We start from the raw sequence: 26,336 nt of genomic DNA on the forward strand, positions 1-26,336 counted from the left end.
CTTTTACAAGCAGGAACACCTATCTACTCTATCCAGTTCCCTCATGCTTTGGAACACTCCAGTCAAATCTCGTCTTAGCCTTCCTTTCTCCAAGGAGAGCAGTCCCAGTGTCTTCAATCTGTCCTTATCACTGAAGTTTCTCATTCGGGGAACCATTCTTGCAAAACGCTTGTGCACCCTCTCCAGTGTGTCCACATCCTTCCTCTGTTGTGGCACTCGTGACAGTGTACAATACTCCAGCACAGGGGGCATTAAGAGGGGTAACAAGGGTCTTGTCCAAGTTCTCAATAAGGAGGGCTCAGGAACAACGGGAGGCAAGGGATTGGGAAGGCAGGAATGTAGCTTGTTCCAGGAGTTATGGTGCCACCAATGCCAAATGCCTACCTGACCTCAATGGGGTGCCACACTTTAAACCGTGCACCTAGATGTTGGTACATTGGCACGTCAGCTACCCCAGCCACATCTGATGCTAGCAAGTCAAGTCACCATAGTCTTACCACTCTTTCATCAGAGAGAGAGAGAGATAGACGACTGGTGGGGGTTTAACCTGATGGCCACCACACCTCAGGCGAGGGGAGAGGTTGAGAAGGAGAAGCCTTCACAGTGACCTCAGGCAGCGATAGGAATTGAACCCATGCTGTTGGCATCACGCTGCTTTGTAAACCAAACAGCCAGCTAACTGAGCTGAAGCAAACGCCCCCTAATGCTAGCAGAGAATTACTGGATAACAGTCAGGGGTGGAAAACGTACCCAGCGGGTTATTGACCTTATAACTGCCCCGGCCCAGGGAGAAAGAGACCAACTGGAGCATCGCTGTCTCCTCAGATCAGCTCAGCTCCTTTGGGTACAGCCCTGGATTTGGAATGAACAGCTGCATCTGCAGAGTTTGGGGCGGGGGGGGTGGGGTGTGCCTGAGGTTTGCGTCCCTGACTCACAGGAACACGAGGGTCATTTCACCTCCCACGGGCATGCGTCAAAATACTTCCTCTCCGATACAGGTGAACTAAACAAAAAACAAAACGCAGATCGTTGAGCTGTAATCAAGTAGCACAGAAGGAGCTGTATGGTTCATTACATCTCTGCTGGCCATTTCAAACAGCTATTTAATAAAGCTCTGCATTCTTCCATTTCAATTCCTGAGCCAATTCCCTTGGAAATTACGATTGAATCTGCCTTCCATTGCCCTCTCAGAGTATAACAATTCATCTGCAGAAGAAAAGGAACCTCCTCATCTCCCTATTGATTCTTTTGCCAATTATCTTAAATCTATGTCATCTAGTTAATGACCTTCCTGTCACTGTAAACCGTTCCTACGTATTTACTTTGTCGAGACCCGCTGTAATTTTGAACATGTCGATTGAATCGTATACCTCCCTGCCCTTTGACCTCATCTGCTGGAAGCAACTCCAGTTTGTGTTTCAAAATTCTCTCTGCGTGACTCCGCAAGCCCTTCAGAGCCCAGAACACCATTCGCACCTACACTGCAGCTGCAGTTGGAGGCAACAACAAACTGACTTTGGAAAGGTCTGCAGTTACTGCAATTCACAAACAAGACTTCAACCGCTCTGTCTCATTTTTACCAATTATCTCATTACGGCACAGTGGCACTTTCTAAGAAGTGCATTCACAGAATTCCAGCCTCCTGTGGGTCATGCATTTTCGCTGCTGTCTTTTTAATTAACTTTTAATTAACTTTTTAATTAAATAAGCCTGCTAATTGTAAGTTACAGCCAACCTGCAGCAATCAGTTAATCCATTCAGCCGTCTTCGGGCTTCCCCTGTGCACGCTCAAATGTTCCTGCAGATTGCTTGAACCTATCTCAGTGGCTCCAAATCCTGGGCCTCTCTCCCTAACAGTACTGTGGGTGTCTCCTACAGCAGTGGTTCCAGAAGGCAGCTCCCGCCATGTTCTCCAGGGCAATTCGGGATGGGCAACAAATGCTGGCTCAGACAGGAATACCCACATCCCCTGAATAAATACAGTAATCTTAAACAGCCAGATGAGTGAATGCAGAGACAGTACAGCTTTGAATTGTTACCCAGGTCTAAGGATATTAACTGGAGAGGGCTCAGAACAGATTTACCAGGATGTTGCTGGGTATGGAAGGTTTGGTTATAAAGAAAGGCTGGATAGGCATTTTCTGAAGAGGGGTCCAGACCCGAAACGTCAGCTTTCCTGCTCCTCTGATGCTGCTTGGCCTGCTGTGTTCATCCAGCTCTACACCTTGTTATCTCAGATTCTCCAGCATCAGCAGTTCCCACCCTCTCTGGATAGGCTGGGACTTCTTTCACGGGAGTGAAAGACATCGAGAGGTGACCTTACACTGGCTTATAAAATCATGAGGGGTAGAGATAGGGTTAATGGTAGGTGTCTTTACCCTAGGATCAGGGATTTCAAGACTAGGGGCATATTTTTAAGGTGAGTAGAGAGATTTAAAAAAGACATGGGGGCAAATTTATTGCACAGAGAGTGGTTCGTGTGTGGAATAAACTTCTCGAGGAAGTGGTGGATGAAGACACATTTACAATGTTTTAAAGATATTTAGATAAGCACATGAATAGGAAATGTTTGGAGGAATTATGGGCCAACCGCAGGCAGGTGGGACTAGTTTAGTTTGGGATTATGTTTGGACCGAAGGGTCTGTTTCCATGCTGTATGACTCTAAGAGGTTCTTGTCAGAAGATACTGACAGGATATCCTCACATCACCCTGGAGCAGGTGGAACTTGAACCCGCATCTCCTAGCTCAGAGGTAGGGACACTTCCACTGTGCCACAAGAGCTCTCGATGGTGCACTGCACCACTAAATGGATTCACTTCCCATCTTACAAACTAGTCCATCCACCCCTCCTCCCTCAGCCCACGCCAACATACTCTCCACTGTTTCAAAAAAAAATGCAAATGGTTGGAATAAAGAAACATCAGCTGAGTTCTGGGATTGTACAGAGATGTCTTTATCAGGAGAGTCCATGGTTCTAGCCACACTCATGCAGCTGTGTGGCCACTGCAATAGTAAACAGATATAAATATACATTTCAAGGAATAATTTATCACAACAAAGTGATCAATAACTTTATAACGTGCATTACAGAGTTAGAAATCTCACAATTCTACAAAGATCTTTCCATGCTATTTGTTCTATTACAGTCCTATCCCCCAGCCTTTAATCATAGAACAATCATGTTACTTTTACAGGGTAGAGTCTGTGTATGTTGGGATTTTCAGGTTGACTGACTCTCTCAAACAAACATTTAGAGCTCACTCCAATTCCAACCCCTTCGTTCTCGGTGCACAGCGTGCAACAGACACTGTTTAGGAATTTCAAAAGGGCATCAGAAACTCAGCAGGTTTAGCAGTGTCTGAGACAGAGAAAGTAGAGTTTACATTTTGAGTCCAGATGCTGGAGGTCTGAAATTTTGAGTCCCATGTATTGGCCTTAAAACATTAACACTTTCTCTCTCCACAGACGCTGCAAGACCTGCTGAGTTTTGTTTTCATATTTCTAGCAGTCACAGTATTATACCTTAAAGAATTTTGCAGTAAAAAGAATAATTGAATTCCTTCTCACTCTCCAAGGGTGCCTGCATTGGTGGTTCCAAGCACCTTTATGGAGATAAGACATTGACTTTAAGATCTGAGAGATAGTAGGAACTGCCGATGCTGGAGTCTCAGATAACAAGGTGTAGAGCTGGATGAACACAGCAGGCCAGGCAGCATCTGAAGAGCAGCTTTAAGATCTGGATGTCTTTCTTACATTTTGGCTTTCTTTTATTTCTGCTGTTGTTTTTTTTAAACTCTGACTTTGTAACCAATGTAGCACTGGAGAATAGCAATTTTGTACACTTTTCACTGTACTCCTATATTCCTATACTTGAGTACACGTGACACTAAAATCTAATTCTAATTCATTCTTATCCTGTCACATTCCCTTAATTCCTCCCCCTCTATCTTTGCCTCCATCCTCTCCTTTTCTTCATCTCTTTCTTGCCTCTGTCCGTTTATTGGTTGTTCTTATCTATTCAATGCCTCAGTCTTTACGTTCCCAATGTTTCCCTTTTCTTTCTTGTGGTGTCATGAGCTAAGCAGTTGCTTCAGGGTAATCCCACACACCATTCTTTCAATCCTGGCCAGTGGGAGGTAACAGGTCCAAGGTTCACCTAGGCATAACACTATTGATTAATTCCTGCATTGCAATAAAAGCACTTCATTGACTATAAAGAGCTCTGGTTGGGTGTGAATGGTGCTACACAAAGGCAATTTCTTTCATGCCCTCCAAATGGAGATGGTAAATGCCATGGCCTGTTAATGCTGCCAGTCAGGATGATGGGAAAGCCATTCATTGGGAGTGAGGGCAGGGCATGTACACCTGATCATGTGGTGGGGTCCCTCAACTGTTCAGGGTAAGGACATGGGTCAGAGTTGGAGTACGGTGCTCACAGACACACGGCTGCAATCTTCCTGGCTCTACAGAAGTATTACTGATCCGAGTTCACATCCCCACCCTTCCTTTGCCCATCAGTGCAGTGTCTGAATCGCCTGAAACTGTGCCCAGAGCCAAGCCAACAGCCAGATTCCACTTGGGGCACATAGCCAGATGGCAAGACTTAAATAAAGTCCATTCAGATTTGGATATGATTATCACCTTCGGCTGAACCTACACATAGCAATACAGGGGCAAGTCTTTTACCTTCTGGGTCTGCAGTGTGGCTCATCACTGTTTTCTTTATTCATTCATGGGCTGAGGGTGTCGCTGACCAGGCAGCATTTATTGCCCATCCCTAATTGCCCAGAGGGCGGTTAAGAGTCAACCCCATTGCTGTGACTCTGGAGTCACATGTAGGCCAGACCAGGCAAGGATGGCAGTTTCCTTCCCTAAAGGACATTAGTGAACCAGGTAGGTTTTTCCCCAACAATCGAAAATGGATGCATGGTTATCATTAGAATATTAATTCCAGATTTTGTTTCTTATTGAATTCAAGTTCCACCATCTGCCGTGGCGGGATTGGAACCCAGGTCTCCAGAATGTTATTTGGGTCACTGATTAACACCCACTAGGCCATCATCTCCACTGTCTTTCATAAAATCATCTGAATGGAGCTATAAAGGAGGTGAAATTCACCCCATTGGTCTGTTCCTACGTTCCCTGGAAATTTTTTTCCCACTGCATGACCTCCAAGGTTCACGTACACAGTAACTTCCGAAACCAGAATTCAAGGTGTCGACATGCACGAGATGTTGAGGTAGGTGTGCAGTGTCAGAGTAACGGTGGTTTGCTCCCAAGCAACTTGCCCTAAATTGAACCTGATGTCCTGCTATAGGGGAGGCAATGATGCAGTAGTCTAGGGGCAGCATAGTGGCTCACTGGTTAGCATTACTGCCTCGCAGCGCCAGGGACCTGGGTTTGATTCCACCCTTGGGGACTGTGTGGAGTTTGCACGTTCTCCATGTGTCTGTGTGGATTTCTTCTGGGTGCTCCCGCTTCCTCCCGTGGCCCAATGATGTGCCGCTTAGGTGGATTAGCCGTGGTAAATGCAGGGTCACGGGGATTGGGTAGAATGTGGGGTCTGGGTGGGACACTTTCGAGTGTTGGTGTGGACTTGATGGGCCAAATGGCCTGCTTCCACGCTGTAGTGATTCTACAATCGCTGTTAAAAACGCATCATGTTCACTGGTGCCCTTCAGAGCAGGGAGTCTGCTATTATGTGACTACATATCTACAGGCGTGTAGCTGATAACAGTGCGTTTGCTTGATCAGTGCCAGCCATGCCTATATGCCAAAGAATGAGAACAATCCCATTATCCATCGTTTTAACAAAGGTGTTATCTGACACGTGTTAAAACAGCAATTTGAAATGACTGCATTAACCCACTCATGACCGACTCGTCAAGAACTTCAAGACCCCTGTGTATTTAGAGCAGGGTCACTGGAGATCACTGTCTAGTTTGCACGTTCACATTGTCTTTGAAGCAGTGAAAACCTAAACTGATAAACAGGGTGGAATTACACTTCCTGCTGAGCATGGTGTGCTATGTAAAAACAGCTGAAGGTCAAAGTGCATGAGGAGATAGCTGAGCAGTCACTACACACAGCACACATGCTTTACCTGAAGCATGTTCCATTGTTGTTGCTGCTTCATCCCGAGTGGTTTCACCATAGACTCGTATAGTACAGAGGAGGCCCTTTGGCCCATCAAGTCTGCACCAACAAAAGAAAGCATCAACAAAAAAAACCTCATATTCCAGTACTAGGCCCATAGCATTGAATGATGTTGTGACATTTTGGGTGTTCAAGTACTTGTTAAAGGTTGTGAGGTTTCCTGCCTCAAATACCATCCCAGGAAGTACATTCCCATCACCCTCTGGGTGAAAATGCTTTTCCTCAAATCCCCTCTAAACTTTCTGCCTTTCGCCTTAAGATGATGCCCCCTTGTTACTGACCCTTCAACTAAAGGGAACGGCTGCTTTCTATCGACTGTCTTATATCTTACACACCTCAAATTAGGACCCCCTTCAGCCTTCTCTGTTCCGAAGAAAACAAGCTGAGCTGATGTAGCCTCCCTCCATAGCTAAAGTGCTCTATCCCAGACAACATCCTGGTAGATCTCCTCCTGTTTGATGGGCAGTTTTCAGTCAGTGGCGGTTTGCTTCTGCCTTCCACTCTCAGGGCAGAGAAAGGAACTGAACCCACATTAGTGGCATTAATCTGAATCACACATTAGCTGTCTGAGCTAAACTGTCCTCTCAGTATACATAGAGGACAACAAAATAGAACAGAATGGTGGAGACAGGTTCAGTTGAGGCATTCAAGAGGGCACTGGATAATTATTTGGACTGAAGTAGTGTGGAAGGTTATGGGGAAAAGACAGGAGACAGGCACTGGGGAATGATGATCATTTGTAGAGCTAGTACAGACACAATGGGTTACTGTAACACTTGTGTGAGAGCACTAGCAATTATACATTGCCATCCAGAATGGTGGAGAAACAGCATGTGTCTAAATATCCCCTTTTATGCAACAGTGACTGTATTACCAGGAATTTAACTCCGTTAACCTTGTGACTTCAGTTTTCCAGACAACAGCATCACATCACTCAATACAGCAAAGAGTAAACAGAGCCCAAAGAGAGTTAAGATTATAACAGATGGAACACCACGTACATTCCCTTTTGTTTATTATTATATATTTATATAGATCTTTCAAAAAATATCCTCCAATATTTCAATGTACAAGTATTGTCATTATGAGATCAGCTTTGATCAAAATTTGAAAACAAAAGAAAAATAAACCACACACACAAAGGGGCTTACGATTAACTTTTCTCATCGGGCGAAGAAAAACGGGAAGGGGTGGACCGATGTTCGATTTGCTATCACTCATTTCCTTCGCCTGGTGCTAAAAATCAAGGGGGCCCTCAAGCACCTAGTTATATCGGGACATGACCACAAGTTCCTAGTGCATGATGGGATTGTACTCCAGAGTCCCGTTCAGCGGGCTGGTTTGTAAAACCCTTCCCTCATGTGATAGTCCAAGTCCGATCCTGAACGAGACCAGGGTACAGATCCAGAGCAGGAGGTCCGAGGTATTGCCTGGTATTATAAGTGATGTTTCCACCCTTAGGACACATTGTTGGACAAGGCCAGCTGATGCTCAAACTGGTCTTCAATTGCAGCGCTGAAGGCATCACCTGAAAGGCAAGGCAAGAAGATAAATCCACAGGCCTCAAAAACCAGCCTTAAACTACAGCAAGCAGTGATGGTCAGCAAGTACATCCTCATTTAAAGCACAGTGGAAACACATCAACTCTCTCCACCAAACATCCACTGAGGCTGCCAACCAACTGATTTAACAATAACTAATTGAGGAGCTGACAAACTCTGACTCCAGCATCTGCAGTAGAGTTGACAAACTTACCTTGTTGTTTGTGTACAGGTCACTGGGATTCTGAGTTCCCGCAGCAAAATGCATTTCTTACTCTGCAGCTATGGTTAGGAACATAGAAACAGGAGTAGGCCAATCAGCCCCTTGAGCATGTTCCACCGTTCAGTGAGATCATGACTGATCTGTGGCCTAAATCCATACACCCGCCTTTGGCCCATATCCCTTTATACCTTTGCTCAGCAAAAGTTTATTTATCTCAGATTTAAAACCAACAACAATTCTGACATCTATTGTCGTTTGTGGAAGAGAGTTCCAAACCTCTCCCATCCTTTGTGTGTGGAAGTGCTTCCTAACATCTCTCCTGTACAGTCTGGCCCTAATTCTCAGACTATGCTCCTAGTTTTAGAATTCCCAACCAGTGGAAAAAGTTTACTTTTATCTACACAGTGTTTTTCCTGTCAATATTGTGAAGGCTTTGATCAGGTCTTCCCTTAACCTTCTAAATTACACAGAAAACAGGCCTATTTTGTAAAATCTCTCCTCATAATATAACTCCAGGCATCATTCCCGTAAGCCTACATTGTACTCCCTCCAAGAATCTATCCTTCCTGAGGTGCAGTGCCCAGATCAGCTCACAGTGCTCCAAGTGAATTCTAACCAGAGTGTTGTATAACTGCAGCGTAACTTCTGCATCCTTGTATTCCAGTCCTCTAGATATAAAGTCCAGCATTCCATTAGCTTCCTTGATTATTTTCTGCACCTGTATGTGACATTTTTAAGAGCTGTGTACCTGATCCCCAAGTCATTTTGGACGTCCACTGTATTTAACTTCAATCCATTAGAAAGATGGAGATGGTCAAGGCTGTAATGTCCTCTCGATCACACCGCTGACCAGTAATCTCTCCCACGCTCACTGGTGTGAATTGGAAGCGTTTGCAGATTGACAATCTATCCATTACTGCAGAATTGTTACAGTGTAAAAGAAGACCAGTTGGCCCATCATGGCGGTGCTAGCTGTCTGAGCATTTTAATTTAAGGGTAATCTCCTGCATTACGAATGCACCTTCTTTATCCACCAAGTCCTGGAGTGGGACTTGAATCTGGAGCTTCAAGATCAGAGACAGGGACACTACTCAGTGTACCTTGAGACATTCACACAGTATTAAAGGAGATGAAACCCAAAGGGGGTTAATGGAGTTACTATATAAATCAACCATAATCTCACAGAATGACAGATAAAGTTGAATGGTCTCCTCATGTTCTTTCAGTCCTTTGTAACTATCATAGAATCCCTACAGTGGGGAAACAGGCCATTCAACCCATTGAGTCCACACTGACCCTCCAAAGAGCATTCCTACCCAGACCCAACCTCCTACCCTAACCTATCTCCATAACCCCATAACCAATCCACCTAACCTGCACATCTTTGAACTGTGGGAGGAATCCAGAGCACCCAGAGGGTACCCACAGAGACACAGGGAGACTGTGCAAACTCTCCACAGTCACCTGAGGGTGGAATTGAATGTGGGTCCCTGGTGCTGTGAGGCAGCAGTGCTACCCTTCGGTCTCTTTTCTCTCTCTCTCTCTCTCTCTTTAACAGGAATTGACAGATCCTGTATTTGAAGTAAACGCAACTCTGAAACAAAAGCTGAGAGTGCTGGAGAAATGCAATTCTGACAAAGGATTCTGAATGTTAACTCTGTTTCTCTCTCCATAGATGCTGCCAGTTCTGCTGTGTTTCTCCAGCACTTTCTGCTTTTGTTTCTGTATTTGAAGTCCCCGAGCCCAATTCTTCCCCAGTCCAATACACTTTACCCTGTAATTTGGCCTCTCTCTGTGTGGTCTGAATCCACAACTTTCTGGCTTCAGTGACAAGACTGTACTCACTAAGCACTTCCAAACCCTGTCACGTTTCTCCCGAGTGTGGGGCCTGTGATAGGTTGGATCTATTCCAGGGTCCAATGCAGATTTGCCCAGCACTCAGCTTGCCCACAGAATGGGGAGTGGGCAGCACCTCCCATCTCAATGATATTTGCAGAACAGTGCCTCAGGCTACTAGATATCGCCTTTCCAGTTTATCAACCCAACCATCTTTCAATTACTGCATCATGCTGTGACCTGAGCTCACTTAGAGAAACTGGAGATAATCGTTTCCAATATTCCGATGCGGTATTCTATATCTGTAACTGGACCCGATTAAATCTCATTCTGACTGTAATCAGAGTCAATCGCTGAATGCAGCCTGATTAATATTAAATGGGTTGACTCTGATTTGTGAGATAACAGCTGTTTTTAACCACCAGCAACCAACTTCCTGCCTGAAAACTGAACATCACAAAAGGAAGAGAGATAACAAGGTGTGCTGGATGAACACAGCAGGCCAAGCAGCTACTATCTCATCACAAAAAGAAGACTTGCATTATAATGGTGCCCTTCACAACTCACAGCGCATTACAGCTAATGAGCTGGGTTTTTTTCTGACGTGTAGTCACTGCTGTAATGTAGGAATTAGTTGTAGAACAGGAAGGGGTAGGCTGTAGGAGAGCAGTATTGAGAGGGGGACTGTATAGTCAGGAGCATTTGTGTGGCCGCAAGCAAGACTCCAGGATAGTATGTTGTCTCCCTGCTGCTAGAGTCAAGGATATCTCTGAGTGGGTACAGGTTATTCTGAAGGGGAAAGAATGAGCAGCCAGAGGTCATGGTCCATAATGACATGGGCAGGAAGAGAGATGGGCTCCTGCAAAAGAGAATTTAGGGAGTTAGGTAGGAAGTTGAGAAGGAGGAGCTCTAAGATTGTAATCTCAGCATTACTTTATAATACAGTTGAATGTGTGGCTTAAACAGCTGGTGTAGGAGGGAGGGCTTCAGATATCTGGATCATTGGGATCTCTTCCAGGGCAAGTGGGACCTGTATGAGAAGGAATGGGTTGTACCTAAACCCAATGTCCTGGCAGGAAGGTTTGCTAGTGTCACTTGGGAGATTTTCAGCTAATGTGGGGCAAGGGTGGGAACCAGATTAATAGGTCAGCATTGCAGAGTGCTTGAGGAGAAGGTAGAGGTTAAGTGAATCTAAAACCAACAACAGGCAGGGCCAGGTGGGACTGGCGGTCTGAAGTGTATTTACTTTAATGCAAGGAATATAACAGGTAAGGCAGATGAGCTTACAGCCTGGAATAGTACATGGAACTACAATGTTGTAGCCATTACAGAAACTTGGTTGAGAGAAGGGCAGGACTGGCCGTTCAATCTTGCAGGGATTAGTGTTTCATGTGCATTACAAAGGGAAGAAAAGGAATTGGGGAATTGCATTACTGAAGCCACAGAGAATGCCACAGCTGCACTAAGAGAGGACATCTTGGAGGGTTTAATCAGTGAGGCCTTATGGATAGACTCTTGAATAAGAGAAGTGCAATCACTATGATGGGGTTAAGTTTTGGCCTCCAAATAGCCAGCAGAAGATAGAGGAACAGATATGTTGGTAGGTCATGGAGAGATGTAAAAACAACAGGGTTGTTGTAGTGGGTGATTTTAACTGCCCCAGTACTGGGTCTCCTTTAATGCCAGCTGCTTAGATGGGGCAGAATTTGTTAGATGCATCCTGGAGGGTTTCTTGAAACAGTATGTAGATAGTCCAACTAGAGAAGGGGCCATTATTGGATTTTGTATTGGGGAATGAGCCTGGCCTGGTGATTGATCTTTCAGTGGCAGGGGTGGGGCATTTTGGGAACAGTGATCATAATTCTGTAAGTTTTAAGTTACTTATGGATAAGGATAAGATTGGTCCTCGGTGGAAGTGCTAAATTGTGCGAAGGCAATACAACAGTATTAGGCAGGAACTGGAGAAATTAGACTGGGGGCTGTGGTCAAGCCATATCTGAATATGGGAATCTTTTAGTTGATCAGAGTTCAGGACCAGCATATTCCTGTGAAGATGAAAGATCAGGACAGCAAGATTCAGGAACCCTGGATGACAAAATATATTGAAAGTGTAGTCAAAAAGAAAAAGGAAGCATATGTAGGGTTTAGGAAACTGAAATCAGATGAGGCACTTGTGGAATATAAAGGAAGCAGGAAAGAACTTAAACAAGGAATTAGGAGGCCTAGAAGGGGCAATGAGAGGTCCTCAGCAAACAATATTAAGAAGAATCCGAAAGCGTACATTAGGAACAAGAGGGTAGCTATGGAAAGGGTAAGTCCACTCAAGGACAAAGGAGGGAATTTATGTGTGTAAGTTAGTGAGGTCTTTAATGAGTATTTCACATCAAGATCCACTAAGGAGAAGGACATGGGTGATGGTAAGATTAGGGAGGGGGGTAAGTTGATATTCTGGGGTATGCTGATATTAAGAAGGAGAAGATGTTAGTATCTTGAAAAACATCAAGGTAGATAAGTCCCCAGGGCCTGATGGGATCTATCCCAGGATAACGAGGGAGGTAAGGGAGGAGATTGCTGGGGCCTTGACAGAGATCTTTCCTTCCTCCTTAGCCACAAGCAAGGTCCCAGATGACTGGAACAATAGCCAATACTGTTCCATTGTTTAAGAAGGCAACAGGGATAATCCAGGAGATTGTAGGCCAGTAAGCCTTACGCCAGCAGTAGAGAAAATATTGAGAGGATTCTTAGGGATGGGGTACATTTGCATTTGGAGAAGAATGGACTTATTAGGGATAGTCAGCATGACTTTATGTCAGAGAAGTCTTGTCTCATAAAAATTTGTATTTTTTGAGGAAGTGACAAAGATGATTGAGGGTAGGGCAGTGGATGTTGACTTTACTAAAGCATTCGACAAGGTCCCTCATGGTCTGCTGGCCTAGAAGATTAAGGCACATAATAAGTTGGTAAGTTGGATACAAAATGGACTGGAGGTCTACAACCAGTAGTGACAAGTGGCAATGTAGTTTGGTCCAGACAAGGGTGAGGTGATGCATTTTAATCATAGAATCCCTACAGTGTGGAAACTGGCCCTTCAGCCCAAACTGACCCTCAGAGTATCCCACCCAGACATATTCCCCTTTAACCCACCTAATCTACACATCCCTGAACACTACAGGCAATTTAGCAAGGTTAATCCACCTAGCCTGCACATCTTTGGACTGTGGGAGGAAACCGGAGCACCCAGAGGAAACCCACGCAGACACAGGGAGAATGTGCAAACTCCACACAGACAGTCGCCTGAGGCTGGAATCGAACCCGGGTCCCTGGTGCTGTGAGGCACTCAGCCACCGTGCTGCCCCAAAGGGCAGTCAAAGGCAAGAGGAAAGTATACAGTAAATGGCAGGACCCTTAGGAGCATTGATATACAGAGGGATCTTGGGGTCCAAGTCCATTGCTCCTTGAAAGTGGCAACACATGTCGAAAAGGTGGTAATGAAGGCTTACGGCATGCTTGTTGTCATTGGTCAGGGCAAGTCATGTGACAGCTGTATAAGACTTTAGATAGGTCATGTTTGGAGTATTATATGCAGTTCTGGTTGTCACACTAGAGGAAGGATGTGGGGCTTTGGAGAGGGTGCAAAAGAGATTTACCAGGATGTTGCTTGATTAGAGTGCATTAGCTATAAGGAGAGGTTGGATAAACTTGGATTGTTTTTGCTAGAGCTTCAGAGGCTGAGGGGCAACCTGATGGATGCATCTAAAATTATGATAGGCATGGACAGGGTGGATGGTTAGAGTCATTTTCCCAGGCTGGAAATGTCCAATACTAGGAAGCATAGGTTTAGTGAGGCAAGCCTTTTACACAGAGTGTGCTAGGTACCTAGTTGCCCAGGGGACATGGTAGAAGCAGATATGATAGCAACTTTTAAGAGGCCTTTCAACAGATACATGAACAGGCAGAGATTAGAGAGATATGGACCATGTGCAGACAGATGGGATTAGTTTAGAATGGCATCATAAGTCATGGACATGGTGGGCTGAAGGGCCTGTTTGTATGCTCTACTGTTCTATGTTCTAGTGACAGCCAATTTACACACAGACACTGATAAACAGCTGTGAGACCATCATTTCTTTTTAAAGTGTTGTTGATGAAGGGGTGAGTATTGGCATGGACACCACTCCCCTGATCTTCGTTGAAACAGAAGCCATGAGGTGTTTTTTTTAATTCATTCACAGGATGAGGGCATTGCTGGCTAGGCAGCATTTATTGCCCATCCCTAATTGCCCAGAGGGCAGTTAAGAGTCAACCACATTGCTGTGGGTCTGGAGTCACCCGTGAGGGGAGAGGTAACTCAGATGAACGTCTCATCCAAATGATAGTCCCTCGGACATTGCAGCCCTCCCTCATCAGTGCATTGGAGTGTCAGCCTGCATTCTGTGAGGCTCTCAGAAGAGGACTGATCGATACAGCAGGTTTGTGGGTCTGGGGAGGGAGACAAATCGAGAGCTTAGGGCCCAGGCAGCTGACAGCATAAGACACTGGAGCAGGAGTAAGCTATTCAGCCCAGCAGGTCTACTCTATCATTCGATGATCTGATAATCCTCAACTCCACTCTCCTGCCTTTTCCCCATAACCCTTGATTCCCTCTCTGATTAAAAATCATCCTCAGCCTTGAATATACTTAATGACCCAGCCTTGACAGCCCTCTGCGGTAAAGAATTTCACAAATTCAATCCCCTCTGAGCAAAGAAATTCCTCCTCATCTCTAATTTCAATGGGCAACTGCTCATTCTGAGGTGATGCCCTCTGATCCGAGACTCTCCCACAAGAGGAAATAATCTTTCCACATCCCCCCCGTCAAGTCCCCTAAGAATCTGACAGTGCTGGGGGGGCGGTAAAGGATGTCAGGATTGGAAGCATGAGGGAATCTCGGTGGATTGTAAAGTTTTATCGAACACCCAGTTGGTTTGGAAATCCTTGTTCGTATAACACTGTGGTTAACAGCATAGAGCTGATGAAGATATTCCCCATGGGTCACATACAGTGATGATTTGAGACCCAGCTCCTGATGAAGAGCTACATACCTGTGTGGCACCCATACATCCAGATCCGGAAGCCATCATATCTACATCGGCACCTCACCATGTTGTTTGAGAAATCCGACTCAGCCACCTCTGCATTGGGATTGATGTGGACCTGGGTGAAGCAAAGAGATGAAAGTTGAGGACATTTCCAGAAAGGAGCTAATTGGGAGTTCTTAGAAGGGGAGACAGGAAGTTCACGTGTTTCTGAAACACAACAGAGTACCAGCAATGAGCTCTCCATCTGTGATAGGCCTGAAAGGGGACAGCGATGGTGGTGCAGGATTGTCCAGTGGATTACAGAGAAAGGGGTACTATCCAATTACCCACACTTCCCAAATGTTACCCTTTGCTCCTCCTCCACCCTCATCTGCTGCTGCTTTGTTAGCTCTGAGCTCTATATTCCAGTGCATCCTTCACTCTGTCTAGTGTATGGAAATTCCAGAGTGTTCCTGTTCCCTGCTGCTCACCCGCTATCCCGCTCACTCCTGTCTTCATTGGCCGCTTCCTAATACATTCAAACCAAAATCCTTCAGTTGCACAGAATCCCACAGAACTACAGCAAGGAAACAGGCCCACTCTGGCCCACTCAAACTATGCTGGCATTTATAATCCACGTGAGCCTCCTCTGACGTGACGTCATCTCGCCATATCCACGGATATTTTAATTTACTTCCACCATTTGTCTTTGCCCATCTTCCCCTTAAATGCACCTATTCACCTCAAACCCTGTAAGTGGTAGTGAGCCGGGGGCAGTTAGTTCAGGTGACTGGATGGCTGGTCTGTGATTGCAGTGACTCTAACAGAGTGAGTTCAATGTCTGTACTGACTGAGGTTACTGTGAATGTTCTGTCTCCTCCACCTCTCCCTTCACCCGAGGTGGGGTGACCCTCAGGCTAAACTATCATCAGTTTTGTGTGTCTCTCTCCTGACACAGCTTTACCCTTTTTAGCAAAGTCACATATTCTCACCACTTTAGAAAAGAAGGGGCGGGATATTTCCATTTTTGGTTTTGCATGTTCCCCCCAAAATGGAAACACCTTCTCTCCGCTGACCTGCAGAAACCGTCTCATGGTTGTAGAGGACACCTGAGCTCACCGCTCAGCCCATTACTGAGGAAAGGAGTGCCCACTTTAGCTTTTCCTTAATTGCTCATTTCAGAGAATTCAATTCTTCACCTGCGACTCTCTCCACACCCCTCACTGTCCTCAGGAATCCCTACAGTCCTCACTCTCTTTGCTTCCTCCATCTCAACAAAGGAAGTCCAGTTTTCATCACCTGTGCTTTACTCCCAGCACTGCCATCCTACTGCCCCTACCTTGGAAAACCCTTTCTGGCTCCTCAACCATGCTTCCACATTCTGTGAACAAATAATTAAAAAACATATCATGTCACCCCTCCTACTTTAACTTTTTTTTTAAATAGAATCCCAACAGTGCAGAAAGACACCATTTGGCCCATTGAGCCTTACTGACCCTCTGAAGGGCACTCCTTCGTATCCCCATTACCCTACTTTCCCCATGGCTAATCCACCTAGACCGCACATCCTAAGAGACTATGGGAAATTTAGCATGGCCTGTCCACCTAACCTGAACATCTTTGGATGTTCTGAGGAAGGGTCACCGGACCCGAAATGTTAACTCTGATTTTTTTTCCTTCACAGATGCTGCCAGACCTGCTGAGCTTTTCCAGCAACTTCTGTTTTTGTTCCTGCACATCTTTGGACTGTGGGAGGAAACCGGAGCACCTGAAGGAAACCCACGCAGACACGGGGAGAATGTGTAAACTCCACACAGACAGTTGAACCTGGGTCCCTGTGAGGCAGCAGTGCTAACCACTGAGCCATCCTTTGTGCCCCTACTAAGGGAGAAAGATACACGGAACATTCTTATATGGTACACTATTGTGGATATTGCAAATTAAGAAAGTCACTTGGTTTCCATACCTGAAAGACATAGTTTCCTGGCTTAACGTCAGTAATATCTATCCACTGACAGTCAATGTCATGGCGGTAGAGATCCCAGCAGCCCACAGTAACACCTTGCTCCCCAAAGTTGGCGCAGGCATATCGCTTGTAGATGCCTAGTGGGAAGATGCAGAGAGAAAGGGGTTCAACTGGAAAATCACACAGGGGATGCAAGAAGATCAACTCACCCCATTGTCACTGCTCCCAACGTACCTGATGAAAATGGAGCGGAGAACTACATCAATAGTCGAATAGTCTTTGCTAGGGCTCCCAAGCTGCAGAGCGCAGCTCCGAAGGAGATCACAGGAAAGGCCTTTGGGATTGTAAGTTTGAGGATAGAAATGGCAGTGTCGAGGTTGGACAACTGTGAGGGGTGTTTAAGTCTTTGGGTCCTTTCCTCAGCTGGGGGCTATGGTTTAATTACCTGTACCCCAAGGCTCTAGCCTACCTACAGTCTGTAAAATGCTGAGCCTTTCTTTCCTTCAGGACAAAAGCAACTATCTTAATAACCTCCACCCCTGCCCCGCCACCCAATCCCCTCCTGATCTGCACCTACCCTGCACCCCTCCCAACTCAACAACCTTAATAAAAACCGAAAGAACTGTAATTCAGGAACAAAAACAGAAGTTTGCTGGAAAAGCTCAGCAGGTCTGGCAGCATCTGTGAAGAAAAAAAAAATCAAAGTTAACATTTCGGGTCCGGTGACCCTTCCTCAGAATGATCCCTTCCTCGGCTCTGAGGAAGGGTCACCGGACCCGAAACGTTAACTCTGATTTGTTCCTTCACAAATGCTGCCAGAGCTGCTGAGCTTTTCCAGCAACTTCTGCTTTTGTTCCTGTCTATAACCTTACTCTGAGCATCCCCCAAACCCCACTCTGGGGTCACACTGAGGGAGTGCTGCACTAGCCAACACTGATAACTCAGTAAACACCTCGAAATGGGTTCCCTAGACATGATGACTGGAGCTGGATGTGGAAAGGACATTTCCTCTTGTGGGCGAGTCCAGATCTAGAGGGTTAACAGTTTAAAAATCAGGGGTTTGCTCTTTCAGGGCAGCGATGAGAAGAAATCATTTCCTCTCAAAGGATTGTGTTGGAGCTCTGGAACTCTTTATTGAAGAAGGCAGAAGGGCTGGTGTCGCTGAATACTTCCAAGATAGAGAGGGATTAGTTCTTGTTAGGCATGGGAGTTGGTGTCATCGGGTAGTTGATGGAAATTATGGAATTTGGAACACAAACAAATCAGCCACGATCTTATCGAAAGGCAGTGCTGGAAGGGCTGAATGGCCTCCTCTCTGGCCCCTTGTTCAGATATTTGTATCACTGTTGTTTGTGGGAACTTTCTGTGGACAGACTGGTTTCCCAACCTTATAACAGTGCTGGCAGTTCAGGAGTACGTCTGTACAGTGTTTGAGGATTTCCTGAGGCCTTTCTTGATATCAGAAGCACGTTAGGGGTGGTTTTCCCGTGGTGTTTGTGTAGATTTCTAATCATTATGTCAGTATCTGATTTTGCAGCATCACCATATGTGAGGTCACAACAAAGAGTTCCGGAAGGATTCTGACCTGACGCAGACAAAGGGTTAATATTTTCAGGTCTTTGCTGTTTCCATTAGGCTTCACTGAATCAGAATTACACAGTACAGGACAAACCCTTCAGCCCATCACGTCTGTACTGCTAAAAATAAGCTACTACTGCACTAGCCCCGATTTCCTGCTCTAGGTTCAAAGCCTTGGATGTCATGATATTTCAAGTGCTCATCCCAGTACTTTTTAAAGGTTGAGTTTATCAGCCTCAACAACCCTCCAAGGGCAGCGCATACCAGACCCCCACCACCCTCTGGGTGAAAATATTTTTCCCAAATCCCCTGTAAATCTCCCACTTTCCACCTTAAAGGGCGTGCCCCATTGTTACAGACCCTTCAACTAAGGAGAACAGCTGCTTCCTATCCTCCCCGTCCACATCCTTCATAATCTCATACGCCTCAATCAGGTCCCCCCTCAGCCTTCTCTGCTCCAAAGAAACCAAGCCAAGCTTATCCAGCCTCTCTAGGTAGCTAAGATGTTCCATCCTGGGCAACGTCCTGGTGAATCTCATCGGCACTCCCTCCAGTGCCATCACATCCTTCTGGTAGTGCTGCTGAGTTTTGGCCAAGGTCTGGGGTGGGATCTGATCGAGGCTCCTATTTCCCAGTCTGAGCAGAAGGCTACTTCCACCCAGAAAGCACAGCCTCAGGGGAGCCAACAAACTCCATTCATCCGACCATTGTTACCGAACTCGGATTCCCATTTCCTCAGGCAATCCTTCCACCCCAAACTTTGACACAAGCACAGATGGACTAGAAAGCTGCTTCAGTAATATCATAATCGATAATCCCCAAACACTCGGGGAATGGTTGCTATAGTTGCAATCTTCCAATTAATATTCAGGCTGTTCTCAATATCGTATTTTCCCAAGTTCACTGGGTAATAGGGAAGGAAATCTGCCATCCTTACCTGTCAGGCCTACAGCAATGCAGTTATCTGTGAAACGGCTTGGCAAACCACTCAGTTGTCCCAATCTGCTCCAGCAAAGGATGATTACTGTGGCAGTGCCTTCACCATAAGCAGAGCTCACCAGTACCTTCTCAAAGGTAAATGAGAAGGGGTAATAAAGGCTGGTGTAGCCAGCAATGCCCAGATCCCATGAGTGAATCAAAGACATAATTAGCCACTAGAAACAAATTCTCCTGACTTTCTTCAACATAGGGCCATGGAGGTGGCCTTATCATTGGCAGACGAGATGTTGGTTTAACATTACATTTGAAAAATGATGCTTCCAACTGAGCAGTATTTTGATTTGATTTATTGTTGTCACATGTACCTAAGTACAGTGAAAAGTTTTGTTCTGCATGCAGTACAGACAGATCATTAACATACAAGGACATACAGATCATAGGGTGACTGAACACAGCAGGGTGTACAAAGTTACGACTGCACAGGAGGTGTACAAAAGCAAGATCAACTTTAGATCAACATCAGGGGTGGCACGGTGGCTCAGTGGTTAGCACTGCTACCTCACAGTGCCAGAGACCTGGGTTTGATTCCAGCCTCGAGCGACTGTCTATGTGGAGTTTGCACATTCTCCCCGTGTCTGTGTGGGTTTCCTGCGGGTGCTCCGGTTTCCTCCCACAGTCACAAAGATGTGAAGGTTAGGTGGATTGGCCACGCTAAATTGCCCATTGTGTCGAGTGATATGTAGGTGAGAAGCATTAGCCATGGGGAATATGGGGTGGGGGAGTGGGTCAGTGTGGACTTGTTGGGCCAAATGGCCTGTTTCCACTCTGTAGGGTCTCCATGATTCTATTTGAAATTAGAGAGGTCCATTCAGCAGTCTAATAACAGCAGGGAAGCAGCTGTTCTTGAACCTGTTTGTAGGTGTGTTTAAGCTTTTGTATCTTCTGCCTGACAGAAGAGGTTGGAAAAGATTATAACCTTCAAACTGGATGTGTCAGCCTTAAGCTTTGCACTCAAGTCCTACAGCGGGATTTGAACCCAGAACCTTGCAACACTGTATGAAGAAACTCCAATTTAGTCAGGTGGAAATCAACCCTACTGTGCCCCAACAAAAACCATCCCATTTTGGAACTACCTTTATAACTTGCTCTGAATTAGCTTTGTCCTCAGCTCTTTTGTGAATATTAGTCGATGCACCAAATGTGCTCAATCTGTTTTGTGACTCCTTGAGTGGAAAAGGAGTTTTGAATTTCCAGTCACACTAACCAATTGCTAAGCCCAGAGCTCACAATCCATGAGACTACACCCATATCTCTCATCATTGTGAAGGGACATGTCTCTTTCCAAACTTATTTCCACTGAAAATGGACACAGCTCTGGCTAAACCTCCACACAGCGAGAGCTCACGCCCTCTGAGGAAGGGTCACCGGACTCGGAACGTTAACTCTGTTTATCTCTCATCTCAGATGCTGCTCGACCTGCTGAGTTTCTCCAGCAATGTTTGCTTTTGATTGAGACCTCACAACCATTGAATCCACCCTCAAGTCCGCCCACCTCCCCCCATCTCGCCCACCGTCCCTCTTCGTTCTCCAGACTTACCTCTTTCACAGTCTGAGTCTTCCAGACAGAAGCTTGCTTTATGCCCTTCTGCAACTTTGCTGCCGTTCAGGGTCAAGAGATCATAGTGAGTGAAGACCTCCATGCTGTGGTAGTGTCTGCAAAAAGAAATGGACGTCAGGTTTGTGAACAGACACACAACTGTTATCCAACGTGGCTCCAATTGCAGATCTCAGTAAGAAATGACAACCGTCCTGCCTAGAGCCAAGTTCCCTTATCTCTACATCTCTGAGCTACAACCAGAAACATAACACACCAATATGGCCAAAACCTCACTCCATGTTCCCTTAACAGTTCATTTATGCAGTGTCCCTTAGTTAGTGGGACAGGAAGTGTAACAGCAGTTAACAATGACAGGCATAAGCAGCGACTAAACAGCAGCTAACCCCTGCACATACAGCATTCTTGTTCTGTTTTGGAAATACCAGAGAGTCTTTAGGGACATTAACTAGCCAGCACAGATGGGCAACAAAACATTGTTGGAGACAGAAAACCAGCAACAAGGCAAGTTGCAATAACCCAATCTTTCAATATTGTTCCATAGATGACCTTAGATTCTGGATTGTAGACAGCATCCTGAATTTGTAGAGAAGCCAGTGACACAAAGGGACCACTGCTCAGGCGGGCTCTGAAAGTGGCAGCATGCTAGCCAATTTGGGCAGTTCACAATTTCACAGCCAACAATTTGGGGAGCACTTGCTTGATAATGCCATCACTGCAACAGACACTGAACATTATATCACTGCTCCTTAAAGGGGTCACTCCTGGTTTCTATGCTTCCAGCAAGATACTGTGAGTCCCACTAGATATAGCGTAAAGTTTCTCTGTCCTACTTTAACAAACGGCCTTAATGTCAGGACGGAGTCCACGACTACCCAGATGTGAGATTTTACCGCTCCCTTGAATTTTACTTCTCAAAGAAACCTTCGCAATCAACAGACATGCAATACATCAGTCTGAACCCTTTTCAAGCACAAACACACAGCAACATAAGGGAAAGATGACAGACTGTGGTTAGTGTAGGTCTTTAGATATATTCATTTAAATATATGTTGCAACTCAGAGAAATAAACTTCCCCTTCAAGCACAAGCAAGTGGTTGTTTTGCCAGTAGTGCTGACCGGATATGGGGTGGAAAAAGGAACTGGCCCAGTGTCAGAATCACCCTGATGCTGGATACTTTGACGTGTAAATTGCTGGCGTTGTCAACCATCTAAAATCATTTGATGTCGAAGAATGATTTTAAAGCATCAAATATCAGCAGATGATACATATTTACAAATACACTCTCATCGTTGGGTACAACACTCACAGAACACTCTATGATCCCAGTGTCACCCTTAACAAGAAACACCCCAATTGGCAAAGAAGACGCTTCTACAATGGGCACTGGGTCAGGATGAGGGAGATGGAGAAGGCAGACAGAGGAGAGGAGTTCAACTGCTTTTGTTTACTTGCTTGTGACAATGTGGGATGTGGATGTTGCTGGCATTCCATTCTTAACTGCTCTGATGAAGCTGGTGATGAGCTTCCTTCTAGAACCAGGGTAGGGGCATCCAAAACCAGAAGGCATAGATTTAAGGGGAGGGGGAGAAGAATTAAAAGGAACCTAAGGGGCAACTTTTTCACGCAGAGGGTGGTGCATGTATGGAATGTGCTGCCAGAGGAACTGGCTGGTACAATTACAACATTTAAAAGGCTTCTGAGTGGGTATAAGAATAGGAAGAGTTTAGAGCCAAATACAGGTAAATAGGACTAGATTAATTTAGGATATTTGGTCAGCATGGACGAGTTGGACCGGAGGGTCTATTTCTTTGCTCCACAGCTCTATGACTCTATAACTGCTACAATCCATGTGGCATAGGGAGCAATGTTTTAGGGAGGGAATTCCAGGATTTTGAGCCAGTGACAGTGAAGGAATAGTGATATATTCTCAAATCAGAATGGTATTGGCTTGGAAGGAAACTTGCCAGTGATGGTGTTCCCCTGAATCTGCAGCCCTTGTCCTTCTAGACAGTAGAGCTCATGGGTTTGGAAGGTGCTATCAAGAGGACCTTTGGTGGGTTACTGCAGAGCATCCTGTAGATGGTACACACTGCTGTGTCGCTGGTGAAGGGAGAGGGTGTTGATGGTGGTAAATGGGGGGGGGGGGGGGGGGTTGCCAGTCAAGCGGGCGGCTTTGTTGTGGGTGGTGTTTTAATGACCTGGTGAAGAGTTTGAGGAGAAGACATTATCATGGATCTTTTAACTCCAACACAATCTGAAGGAAGATACATAGACAACAGAAAAAGTAAAATAGTTTCAAAATGATCTGATGAACAGGGAAATGTTAACAAATAATGCAATATGACAGAAATTCTAATGTGAGTAGACAAAAGCATTGGGTGCTTTTCCCCGGGCAACATGCAAGCTAGTTTACTTAGGAGATTCTTCTAATTTCTTCATAAGTATACACCATCCTTCATCATGTTTGTGAAGGATAGATCTGTTTATAGTGGTTAGTTTTATTTGTTGGCTGGAACAGAAGCATCTAGATCTAAAGTCTGTGAAAACAGTGACCTCAGAGTCATTTTCTGAAGAAGGGTCCAGGCCCAAAACGTCAGCCTTGCTGCTCCTCTGATGCTGCTTGGCCTGCTGTGTTCATCCAGCTCTACACCTTGTTACCTCAGAGTTAACCCTCTCTTGAGGTGAGGTGCAGGAGATTCCACTGTCCAATGACCTCCTGCCCTCCTCAAACTTCCTGAAAATTTGTGGCTTCCCACGTCAGAATCTCAACCTCACTCTCCATCCAGCTTACATGGCCACTCTCTCCCCTCCTGCTGGGATCTGTGCCCCCTCACCCACCAGTTTCCCTCCCCTGAAAGCTAGTGACCTACTCTACATCAATTCTTTGTGACAATCTCTGTTTGCAGAGGCAACCTGCTATATCCTCAGCCTGTTTCAACTCTCCCTGAACCCTCTGTGTAAATATCTGCCAATGTGGTATACTGCATCCGCTGTACCCGTTGTGGCATCCTCTACATCGGGGAAACCAAGCGGAGGCTTGGGGACCGCTTTGCAGAACACCTACGCTCGGTTCGCAATAAACAACTGCACCTCCCAGTCGCGAACCATTTCAACTCCCCCTCCCATTCCTCGGACGACATGTCCATCCTGGGCCTCCTGCAGTGCCACAACGATGCCACCCGAAGGTTGCAGGAACAGCAACTCATATTCCGCTTGGGAACCCTGCAGCCCAATGGTATCAATGTGGATTTCACAAGCTTCAAAATCTCCCCTCCCCCTACCGCATCCCAAAACCAGTTCAGCTCGTCCCCGCCTCCGTAACCTGTTCTTCCTCCCACCTATCCCCTCCTCCCACCTCAAGCCGCACCTCCATCTCCTACCGACCAACCTCATCCCACCCCCTTGACCTGTCCGTCCTCCCTGGACTGACCTATCCCCTTCCTAACTCCCTACCTACACTCACCTTTACTGGCTCCATCCCCACCTCTTCGACCTGTTTGTTTCCTCTCCTCTATCCCTCTTCTATCCGCCTCCCACTCTCTCCCTATTTATTTCAGAACCCCCTTCCCCTCCCCGTTTTCTGATGAAGGGTCTAGGCCCGAAACGTCAGCCTTTCTGCTCCTATGGTGCTGCTTGGCCTGCTGTGTTCATCCAGCCCTGCACCTTGTTGCCTCTGTGTCAATAATTGGGTTGTGGTTGCTGCAAAGTACCATTCATCGCTCTGAGCTTTCTTATATCACTTTCCTGCAGTTAGCTCTCCCAATCCTGGATCCTTATTACAGAGACAGGGTTTAATAAATAAGTAGATTAACTGTGTGTGTCACTGCGATCTCAATAGTCATGGGTTCTACGCAGAAACTGGACACCGTGCAGTTCTGAACTTGTTGCTCTATAGCCTTACCATCATATGTGATGTAACGTAGTTTAACAGTTACCAAGATGTCTGACCCGAGTGTGTGTTAAGATCTTAATAACCCGCACTTCAAGAACACAGTCACAAACAGCCAAGGGGTTGCCAGGTGAGTAGGCAGGAGGGTGGCTAAGTAGAGACTCAGGGCTAAGATGATGAGCAAAAGAGTAGATTTGTGATATGAGGAAACTATTTTCTGCCTTTCTGTCCACCTCACTCTGAGGGCATTGCAAAGAGAGAGTTGGAGGTGGCCCTCATTGTTGGAACTGAACTTATTGCCCATCCTTAGTTGCCCTGGAGAAAGTGGTAGTGAGCTGCCTTTTTGTTAATTGATAGAATCCCTCAGTGTGGAAACAGGCCCTTCGGCCCAACAAGTCCACACCGACCCAACCCCCTATAACCCACCTAAGCTCCACATCCCTGAACACCACGGACAATTTCCCATGGCCAATCCACCTAACCTGCACATCTTTGGACTGTGGGAGGAAACCAGAGCACCCGGAGGAAACCCATGCAGACACGGGGAGAATGTGCAAACCCCACACAGACAGTCGCCCGTGGGTGGAATCAAACCCGGGTCCCTGGCGCTGTGAGGTAGCAGTGCTAACCACTGAGCCGCCGTGTTAAGACATTCTCTCCCTCCTCCAATGACACACAGCAGCAGAAGAAGCAGTGTGTACTATTCACAAGGTGCCCCACTGCTCTGCAGAGACATCTCTGAGCAGGAAAGATTAAAAAAAACTGCAGCAATTATCACTACACTTTGAAAGGGATGTCTTGTGTGAGCAAGAATGGAGCTGGGTCACCAATCAGCCAAGAGGTCACTGAATAGTAGAAGACACCCAAAGGCTAAGTGACTCACTGCTGTTCTTGTACAGAAAATGAGGTATAGACTCCCTACAGTGCAGAGAGAGGCCATTCAGCCCATCAAGTCTGCACCTCCAAAAAGCATTCCTCTCCGACCCACCCACCTACCCTATCCCTGTAACCATGCATTTCCCATGGCTAATCCAACTAGCCTGAACATTCCTGGACACTACGGGCAATTTCCCATGGCCAATCCAGCTAACCTGCACATCTTTGGACTGTGGGAGGAAACTAGAGCACCCGGAGGAAACCCACGCAAACACGGGGAGAATGTGCAAGATCAAGGTTGGAATCAAACCTGGTACAAAATGACACAGATACAAAGTTAAATGCAAGAGGGTAAGAAGACAGAGCAAGGGAACCCTCCAAAGAAATTTCCAAAACAAGATGCCACATCGATGTTTAAGATGAGACTGGATAGGCGGAGACAGATTGGCTGAATGGCCTATTTAACCTTCAGCAAATTCCAAGATTCAGGTGAGTGGGTCCAGGGATGAGGGATTTCAGCAACAGGGATCGATTGGAGAGATGGAGATTAAGTGAAGAAAAATCATGAGGGGTCTGGACAGAGTAGAGAGGGAGAACACATTGCGATTGGTAGAAGAATTAAGAACCAGAGGATGCAGATATACAGTGGAAACC

At 46.0% G+C, this 26,336-nt stretch overlaps 1 protein-coding gene across 1 annotated transcript in view; it reads right to left on the reverse strand.

Moving 5' to 3' along the window:
• Positions 1-5,439: 5,439 nt before the first annotated feature.
• The window catches only part of LOC109932289 (lysyl oxidase homolog 4-like), a 33,783-nt gene continuing 12,886 nt past the window's right edge, over positions 5,440-26,336 (reverse strand). The window contains exons 4-7 of the mRNA XM_020531521.2: positions 20,895-21,010; positions 16,781-16,917; positions 14,839-14,950; positions 5,440-7,685 (exon numbers count right to left, since the gene is read on the reverse strand). Coding sequence (XP_020387110.2) covers positions 7,615-7,685; positions 14,839-14,950; positions 16,781-16,917; positions 20,895-21,010 — 436 coding nt within the window. The 3' untranslated portion in view covers positions 5,440-7,614. The remainder of the gene's footprint in view (positions 7,686-14,838; positions 14,951-16,780; positions 16,918-20,894; positions 21,011-26,336) is intronic.

This window comes from Rhincodon typus, chromosome 20 (assembly GCF_021869965.1).
Source record: "Rhincodon typus isolate 14 chromosome 20, sRhiTyp1.1, whole genome shotgun sequence".
Classification (NCBI taxonomy): Eukaryota; Metazoa; Chordata; class Chondrichthyes; order Orectolobiformes; family Rhincodontidae; genus Rhincodon; species Rhincodon typus.